Source organism: Peromyscus leucopus, chromosome 1 (genome assembly GCF_004664715.2).
Source record: "Peromyscus leucopus breed LL Stock chromosome 1, UCI_PerLeu_2.1, whole genome shotgun sequence".
Lineage (NCBI taxonomy): Eukaryota > Metazoa > Chordata > Mammalia > Rodentia > Cricetidae > Peromyscus > Peromyscus leucopus.
The window spans coordinates 84,477,375-84,500,201 of NC_051063.1; the positions used below are offsets into that span (position 1 = coordinate 84,477,375).

General features: G+C 39.2%; 1 protein-coding gene across 1 annotated transcript in view; it reads right to left on the reverse strand.

Moving 5' to 3' along the window:
• LOC114692172 (ATP-binding cassette sub-family A member 3-like) overlaps positions 1-22,827 on the reverse strand; it is a 102,650-nt gene that overhangs the window by 73,958 nt on the left and 5,865 nt on the right. Inside the window, exons 2-6 of the mRNA XM_028867831.2 lie at positions 22,540-22,657; positions 21,947-22,196; positions 18,106-18,233; positions 14,741-14,900; positions 10,972-11,231 (exon numbers count right to left, since the gene is read on the reverse strand). Coding sequence (XP_028723664.1) covers positions 10,972-11,231; positions 14,741-14,900; positions 18,106-18,233; positions 21,947-22,196; positions 22,540-22,599 — 858 coding nt within the window. The 5' untranslated portion in view covers positions 22,600-22,657. The remainder of the gene's footprint in view (positions 1-10,971; positions 11,232-14,740; positions 14,901-18,105; positions 18,234-21,946; positions 22,197-22,539; positions 22,658-22,827) is intronic.

Below are 22,827 nucleotides of genomic sequence, written 5' to 3' on the forward strand. Positions count from 1 at the left end.
CGAAGTGCTCCAGACACCTTTAGATGGTGCTCCCGGCATCTCCATCTTACAACTCAGGAAGACATACCCAGAGCCAGGACAGCAGCAACACTGGCATAGAAGGCACGGGTTCCAGTTCCCCAGCCAGGTTGAATCATAACCACAGTCCAAAGAAGATGACTAACAAGGACTTTATATGAGTAGTGTGTCCAATTTAGTAGGCCTAGACCTGGATTTTCAACCTAAATATTACTGAGAAAATCTGTATAGAACATTCTCCTGTGTCTTCATTGCATATCAAGGTTTCTCAACTTTGATGGTGACAGTTCAGTTTTGCATTACAGGACACTGTGTTGGGCACTGTAGGATATTCAACAACATCTGTGGCTTCTACCAACCAGGTGGAAGTAATATCTGTCTTAGTTGTGAAAATTCCCTCCAGACATTGCCAAGTGACCAATGGAGCAAAATTGCTCCAAACCAAGAACCAAAGCTTTAGAATAAATTCTACTGTCATCCCACCTATCAAAAAACTATAAAGTAATAGCTGAGTGTGATGGCATATGCCTACAATCCCAGAACTTAGGGGGCACAATCAGAAGGATTATGAGGAGTTTGAGTCCATCTTGGGCTGTAGAGAATATTTAAGGCTAACCTGAGCTATATTTGAGACCTTGTCTTAAAAAAAAAATCAAAACTTGGGACTGTAACTCAGTGGAAGAGTACTACTTTGGAATATGCAAGGCCCTGAGTTCCATCTCTAGCACTGAAAAAAGAGTAAGAAAAGATCTCAAAGGATAAACTGTTTTCAGAATACCTAAGTGTGCCTCAGAATAAAACATAAACACAGGATCGCAAGATTATCAAGTTCCCAATAAAGTAAATACCACAACGTCTGGAATTCAATTAAAAATTACCATGTGTCATAAACAGTCTCCAAGTGACTTTGTCACTTATGCCTTGTGGTGTTGAGATGCTTTTCTGGTTAGTTCTCTTTGGTCAATGGAATGCGGCGGCAGGAGTGATGAACTCTTGTGCCTGTAATTACACTGAACCCCATAAAGGAGGAGGCTGCTGCACTTTGAGCTTTTCAGTTGCTCTGGCCAACATCAAGTCCTGTGACTGTAAGGGGCTGAATTCACAGCCATAAGAGCTAAGAAATGAATTTCTCCCCTCTGTAACCTCAGACAGGAGAACAACCTTGGCTGAAACCAAGACAGGGAGAGCACAAGATGATACATGTGTGTCATTTGTTAAGTTCCAGGGATCATATATGGCAAAGGATAAATAGGACTCATCATGAGGAAATGGGTAAATTAGAAACCATGACATAAAGACATTATGCTTTATTATAAGCCTAATAAAATGTAATGAATAAAGAGCAACTTGCCATATAGGCACACTAACAGCAGTAGCATCAAATAAAGTGAAGGAGGAAGTTTCAAAGTGCCATTATCCAGTATAACGTAATTATTATCCTGTATAACATAATTATTATTCAGTATAACATAATTATTATTCAGTGTAATATAGTTGCAGTCACAAGGGTTCATCACAGTTGCCACATTCCATCTGTTGAAACAAGTTGTACAGATTACAGCTGCACAGAATATGAATGACTATCGTACAATTTTGTTTTTAAAAGTGAGCTAACAGCATTTTACACTTTAAAATATCAATAACCTTTGGGAATAGAGACAGCACAATGATTTGAAAGGGACAGGAGCACAAACTGGATTTTATTAGTTGTTTTTGTTTTAATGAAGGCATAAAGTTGGGTGGATATGAAAGAGGGTATGGATCTGGAAGATGGGGGAGGGGTAAAAATAACCAAAGTACAATGTATGAAATTCTCAAATAATATTTTTTAATCTTTATTTTGTTAAAGATAGGGTCTCCCTGTGTAGCCTTGACTGGCCTGGAACTCTCTATGTAGACCAGGGTGGCCTCCAACTCACAGTGACCCACCTGTCTCTGTATCTCAAGTGTTGAGATTAAAGGTGTGCACCACCCATGCTTAGCAATGAGGATATTTTTAATTAAATAAAACAAAAGGAATAGTATTTTTAACTTAACTAACTTAAACTGGGTAGTTTAAATTTCTATGACATGGAGAATAAACTGGCTGTTTCAACTAATAGTTAAAAATAGATTTGAAAAAGATTACTCATCAGTTAGGGGAGAAGTAGAAAGGTTTTATAGTGAGAAAAAAATTAAAGAATGATTCAAAGTGAGCCATTTTCACTAAGGGGCAAGGGACTATATGAAATAACATTAGGGAGATTCAGTAGTTGGCATAGCCAGATGGTGAAAAATTAACCAAAGCTTGAACAACTAGAAGATGGCATTACCTTACCACAAATGGAAAAGACAGAGGAGTCATTGGGGGGAGGCAGGAAGAAACAGGGTTTACATTAATTCCCACCTGCAATACTCGAGGGACAAAGAAAATAGAAAATAACCAAGACTGGTGTGCTCTATGCACTAACATGCAGAGTCTTTAGTCACTTTCATGGTAGAATATTCTTGTCTCCATTTTAACGATGAAGGAGAGAGAGAGAGAGAGAGAGAGAGAGAGAGAGAGAGAGAGAGAGAGAGAGAGAGAGAGACTTTTCCAAAGATCACAACAGCAGGAAATGGTTACAATATATGTTATATCATATGCCACACTGATAAAACTGAGGTTTCAAGCATGGATGATTTGGGGCATCATAACTTCACTCTCTTAGCCAGGGAAGAAGAGAATGATTATGTTCCTTATTGAAATCTGTCTTTATTAAACCCAAGTATCACGGTTCATTCAGGAATCAATGGACTTACTCAACCTGGGCATCATCTGACAAGCAGCTCCAAATGCCTTAACCACAACCTGATGAGTGAGAAAATACTTGAAAGATAAATTTCAAAACTTTGAATTCAATCACTTAGATATTCACTTCTACTTCACAAACATAACTCCATGCATCAGTCTCTGTCTGCACACACAGTAACCCAACTTAGCGCAGTCTTCCCTGCCTTTTCCCTGGGCTATCAGAAATACCTTAAAATTACCTTCTTATCATTAATCTTGCCTTAAGGGTCAAGCTTTATCAGCATATAATGACCCATGAACCAATCCATCTCATATGTCATTTCTGTATATCCCAAGACCTAAGAGTTTTTTTTTTTCATTTTTAAGTGATTAAAAAGAAATAGAAAAAATTGTGTGGCGGCAGCTTTCTCCCCCACCCCTCATCAACCATCCACCCTGGGCACCAGTGATCACCAGAGCCACACACACCCTCCTATACCAGTTTGAAGAACAGCTACCCAGAGCTCTACCTGTACGGACTAAAGGAAGAAACTGGCAGAGGGCAGTGTAAGAACACATTCAACAACACAAAGAGCAACATGGTACCACCAGAACCCAGTGGTCCTACAGCAGCAAGACCTGAACATTCCGGCGCAGATGATCCAGAAGAAAACAACCTCAAAAATAACTTTATGAAGATGATAGAGGCCCTTAATGAGGAAATAAAAAATTCTCTTAAAGAAATGGAGGAAAAGTCAAACAAAAAAATGGAAGAAACCAATAAATCCCCTAAAGAAAGCCAAGAAACCCAAGAAAAAACAAACAGGCGAAGGAAACAGTTTAAGACTTGAAAATTGAAATAGAGGCAATAAAGAAAACACAAACCAAGAGAATTCAGGAAAAGGGAAAATCTGAGTAAACAAACTGTAACTACAGATGCAAGTATAACTAACAGAATACAAGAGATGGAAGAGAGAACCTCAGGCATTGAGGATACTATAGAGGAAATAGATTCATTGGTCAAAGAAAAATGTTAAATCCAGCAAAATTTTAACATAAAACATCCAGGAAATCTGAGACACCATGAAAACACCAAACCATAGAATAATAGGGATAGAAGAAGGAGAAGAATTCTAGCTGAAAAACCACAGAAAATATATTGAATAAAATTATAGAAGAAAAATTTCCCAACCTAAAGGAAGACATGCCTATGAAGGTACAAGAAGTTTACAGAACACCAAATAGATTGGACCAAAAAAAAATTACCTTACCACATAATAATCAAAACACTAAACATATAGAACAAAGAAACAATATTAAGAGCAGAAAAGAAAAAAGGCCAAGCAACATATAAAGGCAGACCTATCATAATAATACCCAACTTCTCAATGGAAACTTGGAAAGCAAGAAGGTCCTGGACAGACGTTCTGCAGATACTAAAAGACCACGGATGCCAGCCCAGACTACTATACCCAACAAAGTTTTCAATCACCATAGATGGAGGAAAACAAGATATTCTATGACAAAACCAGATTTAAACATTACATATCCACAAATCCAGCCCTACAGAAAGTACTAGAATGAAAACTCCAGCCCAACAAAGTTAGCTGCAACCACCAAAACATAGGCAATAGATAACCTCACACCAGCAAATCCCAAAGAAGGGAAACACACACACACACACACAGAGAGAGAGAGAGAGAGAGAGAGAGAGAGAGAGAGAGAGAGAGAGAGAGAGAGAGAGAGAACCACCACCACCAAAACCAAAAATAACAAGAATTAACAATCACTGGTCATTAACATCACTTAATATCAACAGACTCAATTTGCCTATAAGAAGACACAGGCTCACAGAATGGGTACAAAAACAGGATCCATCCTTCTGCTGCATCCAAGAAACACACCACAACCTCAAAGACATATATTAACTCAGAGTAAAGTGTTAGAAACAGACTTTCTACTCAAATGGACCTAAGAAACAAGCTCGTGTAGCTATCCTAATATCTAACAAAATAGACTTCAAACTAAAATTAATCAAAAGAGATGGAAAAGGACATTTCATATTCATCACAGGAACAATCTATCAAGATGAAGTCTCAATTCTGAACATTTATGCCCCCAATACAAGGGCATTTACATTTGTAAAATAAACATTGCTAAAGCTTAAACCACACATCAAACCTCACACACTGATGACTTCAACACCCTACTCTCATCACTAGGTCTGCCAGACAGAAACTTAACAGAGAAATAACATAAGTTATGACTCAAATGGACCTAACAGACATCTATAGAACATTTCACCCAAACACAAAAGAATATACCCTTTTCTCAGCACCTCATAGAACCTTCTCCAAAATTGACCACATACTTGGTAACAAAGCAAATCTCAACAGAAACCAAAAAACAAATAAAAAACAAAAACTGGGATAACCCCTGTATCTTATCAGACCACTATGCCTTAAGGTTAGAATTCAACAAAAAAACGCAAATTGCAGAAAGCCTACAAACTCATGGAAATTGAACAATGCTCAACTGAATCATCACTGGGTCAAGGAAGAAATAAAGAAATTAAAGACTTCTTAGAATTCAATGAAAATGAATGCACAACATACCCAAACTTATGGGACACCATGAAAGCAGTGCTAAGAGAAAAGTTCATAGCATTAAGTGCCCACATAAAGAAAGTGGAGATATCTCACACTAGCGACCCAACAGCACATCTGAAAGCTCTAGAACAAAAAGAAGCAAACTCACCCAGAAGGAATAGACAACAGGAAATAATCAAGTTGAGGGCTGAAATAAATAAAATAGAAACAAAGAGAACAATACAAAGAGTCAATGAAACAAAGAGTTGGTTCTTCAAGAAAATCAAGATAGACAAACCCTTATCCAAATTAACCAAAAAACAGAGAGAGAATATCCAAATAACAAAATCAGAAATGAAAAGGGGAACATAATAACAGATACTGAAAAAATCCAGAGAATCATTAGGTCATACTTCAAAAACCTGTACTCCACAAAATTGGAAAATCTAAAAGAAATGGACAGTTTTCTGGATAGCACCACATACCAAAATTAAGTCAAGATCCGATAAACAATTTAAATAGATTTATAACCCCTAATGAAATAGAAGTAGTCATCAAAAGTCTAAAAAAAAAAAAAAAAAAAAAAAAGCCCAGGGACAGAGGGTTTCAGCGCAGAATTCTACCAGAATTTCCAAGAGCTAATACCAATACTCTTGAAATTGTTCTGAACAATAGAAACTGAAGGAACATTGCCAAATTCTTTTTATGAGACTACAGTTACCCTGATACCCAAACCACACAAAGACACAAGTAGGAAAGAGAATTACAGACCAATTTCCCTCATGAACATTGATGCAAAAATACTCAATAAAATACTAGCAAACCAAATCCAAGAACACATCAAAAAAATTATCCACCATGATCAAGTGGGCTTCATCCCAGAGATGCAGGGATGGTTCAACATATGAAAATCTGTCAATGTAATCCACCATATAAACAAACTGAAAGAAAAAAATCACATGGTTGTCTCATTAGATGCTGAAAAAGCCTTTGACAAAATCCAACACCCCTTCATGATAAAGGTCTTGGAGAGATCAGGCATACAAGAAACATTCCTAAACATAATAAAGGCAATATACAGCAAGCCAACAGCCAATATTAAACTAAATGGAGAGAAACTCAAAGCAATTCCACTAAAATCAGGACAAGGATGTCCACTCTCTCCATACCTATTCAGTATAGTACTCAAAGTTCCAGCTAGAGCAATAAGACAACAAAAGAAGATCAAGGGGATACAACTTGGAAAGGAAGAAGTCAAACTTTCACTATTTGCAGATGATACGATAGTATACATAAGTGACCCCAAAAATTCTGCTACGGAACTTCTAAATCTAATAAACACCTTCAGTAATGTGGCAGGATACAAGATTAACTAAAAAAATCAGTAGCTCTCCTATATACAAACGATAAATGGCTGAGAAAGAAGTTATAGAAACAACACCCTTTACAATAGCCACAAATAACATAAAATATCTTGAGGTAACTCTAAACAAACAAGTGAAAGATCTGTATGACAAGAACTTTAAATCTTTGAAGAAAGAAATTGAAGAAGATACCAGAAAATGGAAAGATCTCCCATGCTCTTGGTAGGACCAACACAGTAAAAATAACAATCTTACCAAAAGAAATCTACAGATGCAATGCAATCCCCATCAAAATTCCAATGCAATTCTCCACAGACCTCAAAAGAACAATACTCAACTTCATATGGAAAAAAAACCAGGACAGCCAAAACAATCCTATATAATAAAGGAATTTCTGGAGGCATCACCATACCCGACTTCAAGCTCTACTATAGAGCTATAGTAATGAAAAAAAAAACCTGGTATTGGCATAAAAACAGACATGTGTATCAATGGAATCAAATTGAAGACCATGACATTAATCCTCACACCCATGAATACCTGATTTCTGATGAAGAAGCCAAAATTATACAATGGAAAAAAGAAAGCATCTTCAACAAATGATGCTGGCATAGCTGGATGTTGACATATAGAAGAATGCAAAAAGATCCACATCTATCACCATGCACAAAATTGAGTCCAAACAGATCAAAGACTTCAACCTAAATCCAGTCACCATGAACCTGATAGAAGAGAAAGTAGGTAGTAGCCTTCAATGCATTGGCACAGGAGACCACTTCTTAAATATAAGACCAGTAGTACAGACACTGAGAGCAACAATTAATAAATGGGACAGACCTTCTGAAACTGAGAAGCTTCCGTAAGGCAAAGGGCACTGTCAATAAGACAAAATGGCAGCCTACAGAATGGGAAAAGATCTTTACCAACCCCACATCTGACAGAGGGCTGATCTCCAAAATATATAAAGAACTCAAGAAACTAGACATCAAAATAATGAACAATCCAATTAAAAAATGAGCTGCAGATCTAAACAGAGAATTCTCAACAGAAGACTCTCAAATGGCCAAAAGACATTTAAGGAAGTGTTCAACATCCTTAGCCATCAGGAAAATGAAAATCAAAATTACTCTGAGATACCATCTTATGCCTATCAGAATGGCTAAGATCAAAAACACTGATGACAGCTTATGTTGGAGAGGATATGGAGAAAGGAGAACATTCCTCCACTGCTGGTGGGAGTGCAATCTTGTACAGCCATTTTGGAAATCAGCCAGGCGGTGGTGGCACACGCCTTTAATCCCAGCACTCGGGAGGCAGAGGCAGGCGGATCTTTGTGAGTTCGAGGCCAGCCTGGGCTACCAAGTGAGCTCCAGGAAAGGCGCAAAGCTACACAGAGAAACCCTGTCTCGAAAAACCAAAAAAAAAAAAAAAAAAAAAAAAAAAAAAAAAAAAAAAAAAGGAAATCAGTATGGTGGTATCTCAGAAAATTGGGAATCAACCTACTTCAAGACCTAACAATATCACTCTTGGGCATATACCCAAAAGATGCTCAACCACACCACAAGGACATTTGCTCAATTATGTCCATAACAGCACTATTCATAATAGCCAGAACGTGGAAACAACCTAGATACCTTTCAACCAAAGAATGGATAAGAAAATGTGGTACATATAGACAATGGAGTTTTGCTCAGCAGTAAAAAACAATATCATCATAAAATTTGTAGGCAGATGGATAGTACTAGAAAAAATCATCCTGAGTGAGGTAACCCAGACCCAGAAGGACAAACATGGTAAGTACTCACTCATAAGTGAATATTAGACGCAAAGCAAAGGATAATTAGGCTACAATCCACAACCCCAGAGAAGCTAGGTAAAGAGAAGGACCCTAAGAGGGACACATATGGATCACCTCAGGAAGGGGAAAGGGTTAAGATCTCCCAGGTAAACTGGGAGGGGGGAGTAGAGGAGAGAGCAGGGGTGGGGAAATTCGAGATGGCCTGTTGGAGGAGGGATGGAGAGAAAGAACAATGAAAGAGATATCTTGATAGAGTGAACCATTATGGGGTTAGGGACAAATCTGGTGCTAGGGAAATCCCCAGGAACCCACAAGGGTGTCCCCAGCTTGACTCACAGCAATGGTGGAGAAGGTGCTTGAACTAGGCTTCCCCTCTACTCAGATTGGTGACTACCCTAATTGTCTTCATAGAACCTACATCCAATGACTGATGGAAGCAGATGCAGTGATCCATAGCCAAGCACTTGGCTGAGCTCTTGGAGTTCAGTTGAAGAGAAGGAAGAGGAATTATAGGAGCAAAGAGCATTAAGATCATGACGGGAAAAACCACAAAGACAGCCGACCCAAGCTAGTGGGAGTTCATAGACTCTGGACTGACAGCTGGGGAGCCTGCATGGGACTGCACTAGGCCCCCTGAATGAGGGTGACAGTTGTGTGGCTTGATCTGTTTGTGGGTCCCCTGGCAATGGAACCAGGACTCATCCTGGGCACATGAACTGGCCTTTTCAGAGCCCATTCCCTATGGCATGATGCCTTACTCAGCCTTGATGCAAGGGGGAAGGGGCTTGGTCTAGCCCCAAATTGGTATGTCAGCCTGTGTTGAATATCCAAGGTAGGCCTTACACCCTATGAGGAGTGAATGGGTGTGGAATTGGGGGAAGGGGGAGTGGGAGAAGTAGAGGGAGGGAGAACAGTGGTTGGTATGTAAAATGAAAAAAAATTAAATAGAAAAAAGATTGTGTAATGGTGATGTGTACAAACCCTATAGTACTTACTATCCTCTGCTTCCCTTCAAGTCAACTACTCCTCCACACCTCTCTCCACAGTTGCTCTTTCTAGAGGCAACAGTGATAGGCACATTACTAGCCAGTTTCAAACCCCTTTCTCTGCTAGTGTCTACCAATTGGCCCATATTATTCTCCACTGATCAGAACAGGCAAAACTATCTCTGTACTTCAATAATAACTTTTTTTACTGGCTATTGTGAGTACAGCAGCAATGAACATGGATGAGCAAGTATCTCTGTAGTTGGATATAGAGTCTTTTGGCTGGTATAGTGAGCTCTTATGGCAGATCCAAATTTTGAGGAACTGCCACACTGATTTCCATAGTGGCTGCACCAGTTTGCATTCATTCCCACCAATAATGAATAACTGTTCTCCTTTTCCCACAACCATGACAGAATTTGTTCTCATTGGGGTTTTTTTGTTTGCTTTTTTTTTAAATCTTAGCCACTCTAACTGTCTAAGATGAATTCTCAAAGTAGTTCTAACTGAATTTCCCTGATAGTTAAGGATATTGAACACTTAAAAAAAACATTTTTCAGTCATTTGTATTTCTTCTTTTGGGAATTCTGTTTAGTTCCCTGCTCTGTTTTTTTTTTAAACCAGGCTGTTTTCTTGATGCTCATTTTTTCTGAGTTCTTCACATAGTCTAGACACTAACCCTCTCTCTAATGTCTGGCTGATAAACACCCACTTGGATGATTGTCACATCACATGCTAACTCACACCAGAATGAGACTTTGAACAATGTGTAAGCAGAGTCTGTCTTCTCTTTTTAAACTACCAGTTGTAGGACGATTATAGACTGTTCTAGATACTTTAAAAATAATCTCTCATTTAACTACCCCAATAACTCTAAAGGAGCTATTACAGTCTTCAACATCTAGAGAAACAGAGGATGATCACAGAGTTAGTCACTGATAAAGCCAGGCTTTAAACATAAAGGCCATCAGAGTCCTTGGAACAAAGGAGATAATTAGCAAATAAGCATTAAACAAATTAATGGACAGATTGGTGCTTTAACATCTTTCTGACTTTGTAGTCACAACTGTTGATAACAGTCTTGACTTACTTCACACTGAAAATCATCTCAAAGAAGATCACAGGATGTAGCCAGCAATTAAAGTATATTTTAAGTCATCCAATTCAAGATCTTGTCTGATTATTTCTTTGTTGCTCATTCATTCCATAGACAATTTGGGGGCATTAATATCTGACTTCTTTCCATAATATTCTCTCACATTTAGTCAAATCAAGAATTTATTTTTAATAAAATAAAAAACTCAGAAAATTAATCAATGGCATCATGCACACTCCAGCCAGCCCATATGTGCATGCTGTTTCCACAGGATATTCATTAGCAGTGTGACAAGTGTGCACAAATCACTCAGTCCTCTGCACATACCTGTTCTACTGGCCAACAGTATTACAAGTAAAATGAAATTACCTTTAATCTCTTTTCTTTTTCCAACATAATGGTCCCAACAATGACAAGTGACATTTGAGTAAATGTAAATAAAATTGTCCAAGGAAACATAAATATGAAAGCCCACAAGAATCCGTCACGAATGGAAGCAGGGTATGGGAATCTCTTCGCATAAATGGTGGTGTTAGCAAACATGTCTTCAGCTGCTCTGCCACTATGGTACACCATGATGGCCTTATCTAAAGAATGCTGCACGATAAGAAATCCTTCTCTGATGTAACCTAAACAAAACAAAAACAAACAACAAAAAAAACTCTAAGATTGTCAAGTTCAGGATACTAACATATGGCAGGGAGACGACAGTAGCAATTCAGGAAATACAAAACTTTTAACAAAACAATTTCACGAATACCTATTGTGATTTGAGACACATAATGAATACCATGAAATCTTACTGCTGTTCTCAAAATTAAAACATTGCATGAAAATACCATAACCATATGTAGTATCTTCATCAGCCAAAACAATAATTTAAAAATATTAAACAAATCTCTTGTTTCTATGTCTGTGTCCGTCCAAAATTCCTATGCTGAAATCTAATACTTAGTACATTTTTAAGGGGTAAGGCCTGTCAGAAGTGATGGAGTCCTGAGTATTCTACCCTTGTGCATGGAATGCTCTTAAAGGGGATGGAAGAGAGTGGCCTAGTCCCTTTTGCCCCTTCTCCTTCTACTATGTGATTAAACAACCAGTTTCCTCCCCAAAGGAGGAAACAAAAAGCTACCACTTGGGAAGCACACAGCAAGCCCTCACCAGAGATCTAGTCTGTTGGTGCTGGGAGCTTGGACGTCCTAGCTTCCAAAATTGTGAGAAACAACTTTCTACTATAAACCATGCCACCCTGGAATTGACTAAGATAGTTCTACACACTGGGATATAACATAGGAAGGAAGCTCTAAGCAAGAAGTAAATCCCATTTACAATAACATCAAAAAGAGTAAAGTCCACACAAAGAAACATCCAAGGAGATGAAAAACTTACACACTCAGAACTAAAAAACACTGGGAAGATAAAGGCAATGCAAGTAAGTGAAAAGATGTCTCCTATGTTTGGGTTGGAGAATGGATACTATTTAAAGGTCATGCCTAAAGAGACCTACAGACTCAGTGAACATCTACACAGAACCTCAAAGGACACAACAAATAACCAAAACAATCTATAGAAATAAGACCAAAGCTGGAGTCTTCACATGCACTGATTTTAAAACTTACTACAAAGATATTGTAACCAAAAAGTGTATATCATAGACTATGTGTAGAGACATATAGACAATAACATAGCCATAGTTAATAACACTGTAGTGCATACTTTAAAACATCATTGAAGGGAGACATCATGCCTGACATTTACCTGTAAAATTCATGGAGCCACCACTGGACATGGTGGCTCCCACCTTTAATCCCAGCACTTGGGAAGCTGAGGCAGGTGAATCTCTGTGAGTTCAAGGCCAGTTTGGTCTACACAGCAAGTTCTGGGCCAGGCAGAAACTAAAACCCAAAACAAAACAAAAACTTCATGCAGCAAATTCTGCTACTCCTCTCACACACTACCATTCTCAGCCTCTCGAGGTGGCAGCTTAGATATGGTCTGCTGCCTCATGGGCTTCTTCTACTGAAAACGGGGGGCCCCAGTGTGGTAATGTGGAGGTGGGAGCCATGTGGGAGATGACTGGGTTATGACTGACATCAGAACAAGTTAATGCTGATGTCATAGAGAGGACAGGTCTGGTGGGTGTCAATTAACTCCTGTAAGCCTCAATTATAAAAAAGAGTAGGCCTGGCCCCTCAGTGCCCTTCTGCCCCTTGGTCACATGCATGGTCCTTCAGCATCTAAACGGTCCTTTTCTGCTTCTACACTATGTTGCTGTGCAGCTAGGAGAAGAGGAAAGCAGGAAGGAATGCTGTGGCCATGCTGCATAAACAATCCAGCCACCAGAACTGTAATCCAGGTAAACATGACTCGGGCTCAGGTAGTCACAGAGACACAAAACAGGTTAACACCAAGGTCCTAATAACTGGTATATCAGAACTTTGGTGCTGATATGGAGCTTATGACTCTTCTCCCACTCTTTGTCAGATTACAAATAAGGCCCGAAGTGTTTAGCACATACAATAGAATCTAAGCAAAAACAAACAAATAAGCAGGCCAACTGACTCCTACTTGGCTACTTACAAAAGCAATTTCAATTTCATACCAATTTAAAATATTAGCTTACTATACATGTTCATTTGCATTTATCTGGTTTTCCCCCCTTTCTTTCTTGTTTTAAAGGCTTTTATTTTTTTTTTAAGTGGAAAGTAAGAAACTCTTTTCAAAAGTACCTTTTCAATCTGGAGGTGGTGGCATCCTGTAATCCTAACACTTGGGAGGGTCAGGCAGAAAGATCATCCCATTTTTGAGGACATCCTTTGCTACATTGAGAGCTTAAGTCCCTTCTGGGCTATATAGTCAGACACTACCCAAAAAAGGCAACAATGATGTTAAACGGCCCATCAAAATATTTTTATTAGACCATGTCTACATTTTTGATGAAACTACTTTTATTCTACTAATATCATGGCATTTTCTATTATGTTCTTCCCAAAGGATATCTTTAGGATGCGGTATATTAATTTTAAAAGGGACTAGACTCATTTTAAACTTATACTTAGAAAAATATTTAAGTGTTTTTGATAAAATAAGATACTACACAATCTTTCAACTCTAAAGTGACAACCGCTCAAATCTTTGTAGAGACCTACCAATATTTTCTATAGTTTTCATTCTATATATACAGATCGATATTCATCAGAGTTTATGATTATTTTAATAGTCACATCAACTTGTCAAGCTGATCCGTTATTTTCAGGGCTGGGTGGGGGTGGACAGGACAACATATGTGCATGTGTGCACGGGTGCATGGCCCCTGCATGAGTTTTGCAGAAGTCAGCTGCTGACTTCAGCAGGAACCCTCCTCCACCCTTCTCTGCCTCACTTATTTGAGACAGGTCTCTCAGTCAACCTGCAGCTCCTGGCTTTGGCTAGGCTTGCTGACCAGCAAGCCTCAGTGGCATGCTTTGTCTCCACATCTCCAGCACTGGGGTCATAGGTACACCGGTGCCAGCTTTTCCATGGGTGATGGGAGCCTCATACTTGTGCACCAAAACAATAACTTTGCCCACTGAGCCATCTCCCCAGCCCAGTATGATACATTCTGAACAATGTTCTTGTTTAGATGGTTTTTATGCTTTCAACTTTTACTGACAATAGTAAAATCACACATAGATTTTGTCTCCTGCTGAATAATTTCCATGAAAAACATTCTCAGTACTTGATATTTTAACACAAAGTTTTTACTGGTGTTACGTTTTTCTTCCTTCAAGGTAATTTGTATCACTAAAAAATAATTTAAATTTATCATCATGACCTGATGAAAAGCTATTCATCAACATAAACATACAAGACATAAACGTGTGTGTGTGTGTGTGTGTGTGTGTGTACATACATATTGAGTCAGAGAGGCAAAAGTTATTAACTAAAACTATATAAATTCACAGTTACAAGAAAACTAATTCTGATGTATCAAGTTTGATGTTTGTTAATAAAAAAATGAAATTTAAAAGACAATGAACTATAATGAATAAATAAGTCAGCTTGCTCATGCAGAGGAAAAAAAGGAAGAAGCCCATGCTTAATGACTGCCCATACACAGTAAAAATAATAATGTAAGTGCACTTAAGGATCTGCTAACCAGGGTCTCCCCCATCGTCTTCAGAAGATCTTCGGGGTCCTAGAGAAGGCTCAGATGGGAAGAGAATCGATGTGTTCCAGTCCTTTCCTTCCTGGCTCTCAGATGGCTCTAAGGGATTATTGGGATTATATAGATGACCAAAACGCAAATTATATTTTACCTAGAACAAGAGTCAAATACAAACATGTTAAACCAGTGAGCCTTGAAAAGCAAAGATTAGCAATGATAGGAAAGTTTTGTTTTTTAATTAAATGTTTTTGTTTGGGGAACAGAAGAACAACAGAATCATTATGACACAGAACAACTAATATGCCACACAAGCTATAACCATAGTCGAAACATAAACTGATCTAAATTTCATAGATCCTCTCTCTTTCATCTTCATGACATTTTGCTTTTGAGTTGTAAAGGTGCAATAAGGGTACAATAGTCATCACTGTAACTGTATTTTTTAATCCCACCTTTGTTCTGCCTATTGAATGAGCATTAAAAAAAATAACTACTAGAGAGCCTGGGAAGATGGCTCTGAGGTTAAGAACGCTTGTTACTCTTGTAGAGGACCTGAGTTCAGTTATCAGTACCCACAAGGCAGCTCACAACCATCCATAACTCTAATTTAAGGGGTCTGATGCCCTCTTCTGACTTTTGGGGGCAACAGGTACACATGCTGTGCATATATACACATGCAGACAAAACATTCACAAACATAAAAGGGATTAAATAAATATAAAAATATTTTTCAAAAATTTCCTAGAGGAGCTGGGGAGATGATCCAGTCAGTAAAGTACTTGTTTCGCAAGCATTATTAACTGAGTTCATATCTCCAAAATCTATATAAAAAGCTAGGCATGTCTATATTTTGGTTGTGAGCCTAGCCTTTAATGGCTGACCCCAAGAAAGACACGGAGAAATGGATGATATCTACATGAACAGCCTGGACACGAGTAGGAGCAATGAATGGCGAGGGTCGAGGGAAAGAGAGCGGGAGATCCTAGCTGGATCAAGAAAAGAGAGGGAGAACAAGGAATAGGAGACCATGGTAAATGAAGACCACATGAGAAAAGGAAGAAACAAAGAGCTAAAGAGGCCCACAGAAATCCACAAAGATACCCCCACAAAAGACTGTGGCAATGGTCGAGAGACAGCAGGGACTGACCTACTCTGGTGATGGGATGGCCAAACACCCTAATAGTTGTGCCATAAACCCCATCCAAGGACTGAGGAATCTGGATGCAGAAATCCACGGCTAGGCCCCTGGTGGAATGCTGGCAGTCTAATTAGTGAGAAAGAGGAGGGTCTATATGAGCGAGAATTGTTGAAACCAAGGTTGGATAAAGCACAGGGACAAATAACCAAATGAATGGAAACACATGAACTATGAACCAAAGGCTAAGGGGCCCCCAACTGGATCAGACCCTCTGAATAGGTGAGACAGTTGATTGGCTTGATCTGTTTGGGAGGCATCTAGGCAGTGGTACCAGGCCCTGGGCTCGTTGCATGAGTTAGCTGTTTAAAACCTGGGACTTATGCAGGGATGCTTGGCTCAATCTGGGAGGAGGGGACTGGACCTGCCTGGACTGAGTCTATCAGGTCGATCCCAGTCCTCGGGGGAGACCTTGATCTGGAGGCGGTGGGAATGGGGGGTGGGCTGGGGGGAAGGGGAGTGGGGCAGGAAGGGAGAGAACAAGGGAATCTGTGGCTATTATGTAGAACTGAATAGTATTGTAAAATAAATAAAAAATAGATAAATAAAAGGGAAAAAATAAAATAAAATAAAACTTTTACAAGAAAAAAAAAAAAGCTAGGCATGGTGGCATGTGCCTCTGATCACAGCACTGAGGATACTGAGACAAGAGGATCCCTAAGACTTGCAAGCCAGACAGTCTAGCTGAATTAGCAAGTTCTGGGTTCAGTGAGAGACCCTGTCTCAAAAACTGAGGTATAGAAGCAATTGAGGAAGACATCCAATGTCAGCCCCTCACCTCCATATGCATGCACACATGCATGTACTTGCACACAGGAGCACATACATATAAACAGTTACATACTACATACACACACATACACTCACACAAATCCACTAGAATGTCATCAGCAAGATGGTAGAAATGAAACAGAGAATATGAACAGATAAAAAAAAAAAAGCAAGACCCAAATTATGTTACCTCTAAGAGTCACCTCCCTTTTAAGAACATACAGAAATAAAAATAAAGGGATGAGAAAAAGACACTGTAGGTACATGTCCAGAAAAGAGCATACTTATTATATTTAGATATATCTAAGTCAAAAGTTATAAAAAGAGCAAACACTGTGCATAGTGATGCATACCTGTAGCCCTGTACTTGAGAAGTAGAAGCAAGAGGATCAGAAGTTCAAGGACATTCTTGAATATATAGTGAGGCCCTTCCTCAAAAAATTGTAAAAAGAGCTAGACATTGGATAATATAAATGGACTGATGTGTCAACAGAATAAAATAATCATAAATACTTATGTAGGCCATATCAGAAGATCCATGGGTCCACATGCACATGAGTACACTAAAGGAAAGTCATAAATTGGATTGCAATTGTGACTGAGGGCTTCAATAATCCCACTTTCAACAATGAACTGATCATTCAGTCAGAAAATTAGTAAGAAAACACTAGATATCAACAACACATTGAACAAATAAGTAAACAGAATAGACATACAGCACTTCACCCTATAGCAACAATTCATCCGCCGTACAAGCAAGCACCTGTGGAACATTCTGCAGGACACTGGGCCAGGAGGCAAGTCTCAGTAAATCGGAAGATTAAAACCATACAGGATACTGTTTCTGGCTGCTATAGCATGGAAACTAGAAATCAATAGGAGGGAGAATTCTAGAACTTAAAGCTAAACAATGTATCCCTTAATAACAGCAACCACTGAAGAAATTAAGAGGGAGGAGGACTAGGAGAATGGCTCAGTCACCAAAGTGCCTACTATATAAGAATGATGTCCTGTATTAAATACCCAGAGTCCATATAAAGCTAGATGTGGTACCCACACGTGTAATTCCAGTGACCCCATGGGGAGATGGAAGCAGATTCTCTTGTGGGCCAGTTAGCCTGGTGTATATACCTGTTGGTGAACAAAAGGCCCTGTCTCAGAAACAAGGTGGAAGGCAAGGATCAGCACCAAAATTGTCCTCTGACCTCTACACTTGGATACCAGTACTCATACATACACATACACACACAAGCGTGTTCACACAGAGAGACATACACATGCATATAGACAAACACACAGACACACACACAGACACACACACAGACACACACACACACACACACACACACACACACACACCCCGTCAGGTCTTTAAATAAGGCTTTCTCACCTGAAGTGGCAACCGTTCATTGTTGGTTTTGAACATGTGCTCAAACACAATAGCAGCCAGCACATACGAAGACTTGTTTTCATACTTAATGTATTTCTCAAAAGATTCTTCTGAAGAAAAGCCTCGAACTGTAGAGAGAAAAGTCCAAGTTGCCCACATAAATGTGTAAGGTCTAATACTCATTCTCGGCACCAAGAAACAACCCTCACAACAGTGAAAATTCCAAACAGTGCCGCTTAACAAATGACACTCAGACCATCTAATATATACCTGGAGTATGGAAAACAAATGAAAAATATATATAAAATAAAAATAAATTACTAATATATCATAATAAGTGTATAATCACATACACACACACACACACACACACACACACACACACACACACAGCCCTTCTTCCAGAAGATAATGGAAAGGCTGTCTTCGTGATTTTTGGAGGAAATGGAAATTTTTAAATAGATTTAAATGTTCTTTAGAAAAGAAAAGGGCTGTGGCTGTAATTCAGGGGTAGAGCACTTGCCTAGCACGCAATGCAAAGCCCTAGGTTCAATCTCCAGGCCCCCCCCCCCTCTCTCTCTCTCTCTCTCACACACACACACACACACACACACAGGAAACCACTGACTGGAGTTTGCATTGACAGAGCAACAGATATTTAAAAAAATCAAGAAATTGGGCTTAATGACATTTAAAAATCACTATTCTTCAAGATACCATTTAGGGAACAGACAAGTCACAGACTGAATCCAAAGTGGATAAATAATGCTTATAACCAACAAATACACCTGTCACAGCTGTAAGCAAGGAAGAGAACAAGTCAACCCAACAGAAAACGGACAAAAATCTGTCAACAGGCTTGCAGTAGTCAACAAGTGCCCAGATAGCCACTAATCACATGGAGGCTGAGTTCAGTCAGCGTGTGGGCTTTGACTATGCGCAGAATTTCAAAGAAGACACTTGTTCAAGCTATGATTTTTAATCCTCTTCCCCTGACATTAGGGTTGTGGCTTAGCTGTGGGGTGCTGGCCTCGCACAAGGAAGTCCTGAGTCTGACTCCAGAAACAGCAACAACAAAACATTAACCAGAGGAAAGCAAATCAGGGCCAAGAGGATCTTACCACATACTCATCAAAATAACTAGTTTTGTAAAATTATATCAATATTTTATTCATCAACTTAAAATATTCATTATAATTTTGCCTTCTATATAAACAAAAATTTACTCCCTTTGCCTAAACTTCTAAGTGACTGATGCTTTCCTCTATGACTGCCCTTCAGTAGACTTCAGTGAGCTGCCCCTCATGTATACCTGGTGATACACATGGTCACTGTGTATCAGTTGAGAAACTGCTACTGATTTTCAAAGTAGAGCCACATTTACCTTCCCACTGGAGCTGCTCCACACACTAATCAACTTGCTGTTATCCTTTTGTTCCAGTTATGAATGGCATCCCCTTGTGTCTTCCATTACATTGCCCTGAACACCCTCCCATGCACTTCCTTATCATCTAGAGATCCTCTTCAGTCTTCAGCAAAGTATTCACTCACACCTTCTGTTGTTTCAGAAATTGCACACTTGTCTTCTTATGGTTAAGTTATTAAGAATGTTTTATAATTCTGTTACAAACCTATCATATATATCATCTGCAAATATTTTCTCTTGACCTTTAGCCTGTCTTTCATTTTCTTGATAGCTTCCTTTGGAAAATATTTTCAATTTTGTTGAAAACGAAGTATTTTTTATTGCGTTTTATGGTTTTTCCTTTTTTTGTTTTGTTTGTTTGTTTGTTTGCTGGTCATAAATAAAAAAAAACCCTTTCCAAATCCAAGGTCGTAAAGACAATCCTTTTTTTTTTCTTCTAAAAGCTTTATAGTTTTGGCTCTCATATTTAGATTTTTGGCCCAATTTGAATTATTTTTACATAAGATTCAAGTAAATGAGTCAACAACATTCTGTTGTATGAGAAACATTCTGTTTCTAAATAGCTCAAGACTATTCTTTCTCCATGGTTTAGTTTTGAAAGAATATCAAAACATCAATTTACTATGCCAGTATCTTTATTTCTAGAATTTCAATTCTATAACACTGATATATACATCTACTTTTGTACCAAAAGTGTGTGTGTGTGTGTGTGTGTGTGTGTGTGTGTGTGTGTGTATTCAAAAATTCAGTATTTCTTGATACTATTTTGGCTTATAGTGAATCACATTTTGTATGAATTTAAGAATTAGTACATCAATTTCCACAAAGAAGCAAGCTCAAAACCCTGTGCAGGAAATGTGCCTGTTACTAGGCATTCAGACAGATCCAGGCTTCATCCATCCAGTTCTCTGGGAAGGCTCCAACTTCCCTGGTCCATGGATGGGGATCCCTGAAGCCAAGCTGCAGGGCTGCTTCAGATTCCATAGCAAAGACTGAGGTCAGCAGATCCCACTGGCACCTTTTTCCTCGTGTGCCCTGTGTACCAGCAGGGCTGACCTCAGTCTACTACAGAGGCAAACTATCCGAACCTTACATCAGTTTCAGGGTCTGGTGTAACTGCGGGCAAGTGTGCCCCAGGGACTCAGACAAATACCTTCCTGGTTCTATAAATGAGGCTGCTCTCAGTCGATGGCTATGATGGGCCAGAGTCCCATCATAGTCCCTTTTTTCAGTCTACAGTCAAACCACCCCTCAACCACGGTGGGGGCGGGGGTGGCTCACACAGGAATCCCTTTCTCTATCTAGGTCTCTGAGCTGGGTCCTCACCCTGCCCAGAAAGGTGGTCTCTAATCACTGCTGAGAGGGCCTAGACCTGAGTCTCGGGGACATTTTTGGTCTGTGGCCAGAGTTGAGATCAGGTGGTCCATCACTGGAGGCGCAGTGGGCACCCTTCACCCCAAATCCCCAGTAGATGGTTCTTACAGCAAGACTACCAAAGGAGGACACGACCAAGTCCATGAGGATATGGGGAATTTCTAGCTCTGAAGGCAGAAACACATCAGCTAAGTCTGCTACCTGGGCACTGTCCCCTCAAGGTGGCTCTCCCAGGTCTTGGACTCACAAGCCCCTAACTGGATGACATTTTTATCCACAGGGTTGCAAAAGCATTGCTGTATTTAATATAAATAGATGAGTTCTAGTCCACTGCCTTGCCACCACTACTCCAGAAATATCATAGCTTTAAAAGTATAAACCAAAATAAACCTACAGTGACATGAGCCACGTGATGGGACTGGAGGCACAGATGCCACGTTCCCAGCAGTGTCAGGGAAGAACAAGTTAATATGCAGAAATACGTTTGGTAAAGAGTGTCTCTTCTATGACTCTACATTATTTTTCTTTTCAGAATCACTCATATATCATTCTTAAATCAGATTTTTCGAAAATTAGTGATGTTAATAAAATCTGTGCCCCCCAAAAAACATCTGCTTTGCCCTAATACTTGACACAAATCATGTGCTTTTGGGTCAGAATGCATAATCACAGGACTGGTGAGAGGACTCATGGGGTAAAGGCACGTGATGCCAACCTCATGACCGCATCAATGAAAGGAGAACCGTGCCTACAAAATGTCCTCTGACGTCCACACCTGACACACAAACACATGCATGCACATGTGTGTACACACACACACAAAAGGTTTTCCATAGCATAATTATAAACAAAGAATAGTTATATTTCTAGAACTAGAAATTAATTCAGTCATCTGATTTTAAATATTATATTTCAATAGTGATTATGCCATGAAGGCATTTGAACCAACTATTTAGAGGAGAGTAATGCATGACTTATGAAGGCTACTGAATCATACTAAAACATCTCCAGAGAAGTACTTCAAGTATTTTAATTTCTAACCTTTAAAGTTGAAATTTAAATCCTTTTTCACCATCTCAGTAATATTTCTTGCCGCATCACTCCCAGAAGGCACATAAGCCAATTCATATTCAAACTTTTTATTAACAAACTCGGGTAATGTCAGGGGAATAGGATTGAAAATCACAGCTTGAGTAAATGTCTTCTTTGTAATTTTGCGCATAGTCAGAGTCCATGCAAACAATAGAAATATCAAGAGGATCTCCACCACTAAGCCAACCACATTCCGCCTCTGCAAAAAATAAAACAGGAGGACTGTGTTAGTGAATACGTGAGCACGTGCATGTGTGTGCTCCTGCATGTAGGTATGTACACACGACACCGCCCTACATGATTCTGCTTCATTCTACAATGAGAACGGCTCCCCCGACTGCCCTCCTCACTCGTTTCGATAGTTCATTTCATTCTACTGACTCTACTGAGTCTCAGGGTGCTCTCCAGAACAAGCAGTGCTAGCTCCAGCCTTGGAACCAAAGCAAGAGAATAAACTATAACCAAATGTGGTAGAGGAGATGTTAGCTCCCCCTCTGACTTTATAGACTTTCCATCTAGCTCCCACAAATACCTCCACTTACCTTCAAAAGTAAATTTTTCCACAGGAGGATTGAAAATTGCTTCATGCGCAATGAAACCATTTTATGAGAAAGAGTGAGAGCTCAATGCTTATGAAACAAAGATGTAACACAAAGTCACCTGCCAAGATATGAAATGTCATCAAGAAAAAGGATTATTGCTTCATTGTTCCATACTTCCACTTAACAATGGAAAGACAACTACAAGAAACAAACAAAACAAACCTTGAAATGGGTACGTGTCTGCTCTTCCATACCTTTATATGAATTCATTAAAACACTGGAGAATAG